Genomic DNA, 4,860 nt, shown 5'->3' on the forward strand with positions numbered 1-4,860 from the left:
TAATGTAGCAGCCTAGCTTCAAGAGAAAATTGCCAGACCTTGAAGTACAAAACCAAGTGGACTACATTTTGATGCATGACTGCCGGTCAGGATCTTAGGGGGTTCCAGCTGATCCTTTCTCTACAGACAGTGATGTGAATATCCTTGATCCTTTGTGATGGCATCGTGAGCATGAACAGGCAGTCACTATTATACTGGGAACACACAGATTTGCACTTACACAGAAGTGGAGCACAAAAAATTGGTAAAGTCCAATTAACTTTTGCTCAATTTTAGATAAAAAAAAAAGAGCATTGCAACCATTTAAGATGCTAAACTTCACAGTTCTGAAAACCACCACAGTCATTAGAATATAAGAACAAGTATTGTATTGTATTACAGTGTAATAAAATAATTATGTTCCAAGGTTACAGTTGCTGGAGTTCAGGCTATCTGTGATACAGTGTAAATATTATCGGGTGTGTAAATTTCCTGTAATCGGCTGTTCTGTTGTCAAACAGCTGTTGCAATGTTTTTCCTTCTCCTTTCAAATTCCAATTAATATTAGGCATGAATGTGTCCTCTTTGGTTGTAGGTTTTTTGCACCACTACAAAACCATAAAATTTGCACAACGGTTTTTCTTAACAGGTTTTCCTATTTTTAACTTTCCATGTCAGGACTACCTTACCCACAAAGTAGACTCTCACAGCAGTTCAACATATTTACTTATTTCTGTCTTACTCTGTATGAAACTGTATCAAATCATGGCATGCACAAAACTATTGCTTAAAAAAAGAATTGTCAAAGATGAAATGTAAAACACTCCAGATAATGTTTCAACATTCAATGCATGCAAAAATACAGTGAGCTTGCTGGATCTTGCTACAAAAATAGGAAAAAACCCCTCAGCAAGTAGGATCCAGTACTTGCATATGAGGCTAAAGATGGTTGATTTCAGGCATGACCCCAGTTTGGAATAAAAAAGATTCCTAAAATTCTTGTACAGGTTTCCTGAATAAACACTGTGACCATGTTCATTAGTATTATTTGATCAGTGCTGTAGGTAACTATTCCTATACCCTAATGGAGAGTTCGGAAGCCAAACTGATATAGCTTCTGTTGATAAATCACGTCTAGTTTATGCAGATCTTAATAGAGGTCTGAAGCAACAGTAGCATCTGCTGATCCACACACTTGTCCTAACCCCTTCCTGGAAATAAGTACTTTCCTTCATTCCAGTGTTTTTCATTAGATCCATATCATTTCAGATAGATGCTTCCCCAGGCAAAAATCTAAAATCTCTAACCATCATGCAGCGGTTGTCAGACCATTACATTGGCAGAGAGTGTGCTGATTGACTCCTTGAGTTTACAAGATGGAATTCAGAGAGGGAGAAAGAGAAAGCTGAAATGTTAAATTGTACAGAGGTAAATGCATTGAGCATTAAGAGTTCTTAAAATCTGGAAATGTTCACTTCTGCCTTAGGCTTTTCTCAAACTATTTCTCCTTCTAAGACTTGCAGGAGCACCTACTGCTACCAATACTCTTAAAAGACAAGTGAAACAAAATAAAAGTCTTTCCAGAACTCTAGACAATGGAACCTAGGAATTAGATATTTTGAAGTCAAATTAGTCACGTAAAATTGAAATAGATGTTGCAATTGCTATTAGGAAAGTCTATTTTCCTCCTATTGAAGGAAGAAAAACCAGAGAGAATTGCAATGTGTGAGAAATATTCGTCTTGTCTTTGACTGACAGAGCTGTTTCTATTCCTGTCCTGTAGAAGATTAAAGCACGTGCACAGAGAGGTTGTGTGGACTTCAGCACAAACAAATAACAGAACCCAGTGGGTACGTGACTCACACGTAAAAGTTATTTAGTGTGCAAATAAAAAGAGTCTTCCTTTCAAATAGTACAGAAATTTGACTGGATATGTTCAGCTGGTTTCACTCCATTTCTTGTAACTTTATCATCAGACCTGGCTGATGCAGTAAGTGTTCAGATCCCTCTGTGAAGGGACTGAAAGCCATTTCTAAGAGCTCTAGAAACATACCTATAGGTCATACCTAGCATGTATCTGTTTTCACTGTACACACAAGACAGACTGTTTTGACTATAAAGGTCCAGGATGAGCTGTGGGCAGGTAGGGATACATTTATGTGTGATTTTGTATCATAAACAGACACAATCAGTACAGAACTCTACAAGGCCTGCTTTTATAGAAACACATCTTTTATCTTTGTAAAAGTAGAACTGTGATTTAAAGATAAATCTTCATACACTGTGAATGGCAGATAAAGGCTCTTTCAGAGGCATCAAATAATAAAGATAAAAATATTGTTCTTTCACATAGTATTTTCTCCCTTGTCAAAATAGGACTCATACATCACATGAAATTTAGCAAGCTAAGACACTTAGAACACAGCACTTTGTGACAATCAAAAACCTTCTATCTTGGTATTTACAGAGTTTACATAATCACAGTATCTAATAATTAAGTATCACCTAAGCCAGCTATCACTATAAACCGTAAACCTTTTCTGCTTTGTATCACCTCTGCAACAGAATCATCCTGAGAGGATTTCAGAGTTGCTCAAGGCTGGTTCCACCAGTAACTTTTACATTGGTTTAACACCCTCTCTATGCTATCTTCTGCTTATCTGCATGTTTCTGTATTGATTCTATAAATTTACTAAGAATTTGCTATCAAAGCAGATTTCTGGGAACAAAATGTGCTATGCACTGGTTCATGCAGTCAGTTTTAAATCTGAAGAACCTTAGAGAAATTGTGGTGTGTTGGTATACTCAGTTTCAATATATCTTCACTTTTTTAAATTTGCAAAGTATGTTCTCTAATGCATACACACATTTACATAGGTATTATATATTCTTTATAGTCAAAGACAAAATACTACATTTCAGCTTTGATATAAATGCCCTTTTGATATGAAGTCAATTATATCAAAGGCATAAATTCTGATGTAAATTAAAATAAAAGAATGAAAGTTTAGGAACCATTAAGGATGATGGATTCTGTCCTGTACAAAGAGGACAGTGGCCACTTTGCTAATGATTTAGACAGCAGTGAATGGAAGTCTGGATTTTCATACTATTTACTTATATCCTGCTACATCCATTGTATAACAATATTATACAATCAATCATAATGTTATATTTATTGCCAATTTGATTAATTTAATGTTAAAAATAGTATTACTGTAAAACCTCTCTTTATGTAAAGGAGGACTAGGGTGCTAAGGGCACATGAGGGTAGATGTGTTCTAAAAACATACATTCGCTAAATCAACTTTTTATAACTAGAAGATATTGAATATTTCTTTACTAACTTTCTGGAAGGTAGAATATATATGTATTGCTGGCATCAAACATTTTATGCTTTTGTATACCTAGTCCTTTTAGCAATGCTCAACTGTTTCCACATTTTTAGAACGACATTTTCCTACATGGTTGTCAATTAACAGAGTGAAGTAGCAAGTTGTATTACTCCACAGAAACAGAATGAAAATGATGAAGCACCCCAAAGACTGCCATGTAAGTAGGATTGATATTAGACTCACTTTTTTATTGATGTAATATGGGTCCATGTCTTCCAAGGGCTCAGACACCATTCCTGGAGGTATGTCACCATATATAAATGGAAGTGTTTTTCCTGCCTCCAAATCACTGTTTGGCTTTGGCCCATTTTCATCATCGTTGTCTTTACGATCTTGTTTAGAATTCTTAGCTTTTTCTGCAGCAATGCGTTGTTCAATGGCTGCAAGAGACTCTCTAGTGAAGTAATGGAAGCTGTCTGGTCCTGGTGGTACAAGCACTGACTGCTCCATCTTTTCATCCTGCACATTTTAATTACCATTTATTCTTCTGCATAGGAAAATACTAAAAGAAAGCAGAAAATAAAATTCAAGGAAACATGTTAAAATCACCAAGAAAGATATAACATTTAATTCTAAAGGCTTTTGTTTATGCTATGTTGGAATGTTCAAATACACAGTATTGAAAATTATGTGAAGAAAAAATAAAATAGGTGGTTTAGTTGGTCATTTGACCCTTCAAGGGGCACTTGCGTCATTCTTGCAATGCTAGTTATATAAACTGCAATAATTTCACAACTCTAGGACTATAATGGGCTTTTACTCCAAATAAGCAAAAGCATGATACTTAAGAACAATCAGATACATTCTTTCCTCATAACCCTAATTATCTTAAAATCACCTCACACTTGTCTGGAATCAATCAGGATTATAGTATAAATAGCACAGTTCATCCAAAGTGTGCAGAAATTTCCTCTGAGTTCAGCAACAGTATCAGAAAAGAAGCACTGAAAGATCAGAGTTTCTATTAAAAAAATATCAACTCGGCATATTATGAGGTAGTAGAGTAGTGCTTCGAAGTAGGGTTTTGTACAGGTAGTTATTCTAGATAAACATAATTGCTTATTTCTACTTAAATTTAATAGTTACTATATATCTGGTTCTTTATTCAATAGCTCTAACTGGGTAATTCTGGAAGGATTCAAATATACATATTTATTTATATATTGCAACAGAGAAAAGAAACTTGACAGGGGAGTGGTGTGGTGGGAAGGGAAGAAGTACTGTTAAAACTACAGATCTAGCGTATTTCATGCTGCTGAATAATATTCTGATGACATCAGACATACAGATGAAATGTATATTTGGGCACACAATGGTGCATATACCCCTTATGCCTGAATGTAAAGATGTATTTGCAGACTCCACCCATTGCTGGGGTCATTGCAAAATGATCAGTCAGCCTTTCAGGAGGCTTCAGGGTCAGTATTCACTGAAATAAGCTAGACATATGGAATGACAGAAGAGTAAGAACACAAGAGATGGCTGG

The 4,860-nt window shown here is 35.5% G+C and overlaps 1 protein-coding gene across 1 annotated transcript in view; it reads right to left on the reverse strand.

The window, feature by feature from the left end:
- The window catches only part of LOC104517297 (sodium channel protein type 1 subunit alpha-like), a gene marked incomplete at its 3' end in the record, with an annotated part of 61,679 nt that extends 57,855 nt beyond the window's left edge, over nt 1-3,824 (reverse strand). The window contains 1 exon segment of the mRNA XM_010161901.1: nt 3,558-3,824. Within this exon segment, the coding sequence (XP_010160203.1) occupies nt 3,558-3,824 (267 nt within the window).
- Between the last annotated feature and the right edge of the window lie 1,036 nt (nt 3,825-4,860).

The sequence above is a fragment of the Eurypyga helias genome, unplaced genomic scaffold (genome assembly GCF_000690775.1).
Source record: "Eurypyga helias isolate BGI_N326 unplaced genomic scaffold, ASM69077v1 scaffold8552, whole genome shotgun sequence".
In the NCBI taxonomy this organism is placed as follows: Eukaryota; Metazoa; Chordata; class Aves; order Eurypygiformes; family Eurypygidae; genus Eurypyga; species Eurypyga helias.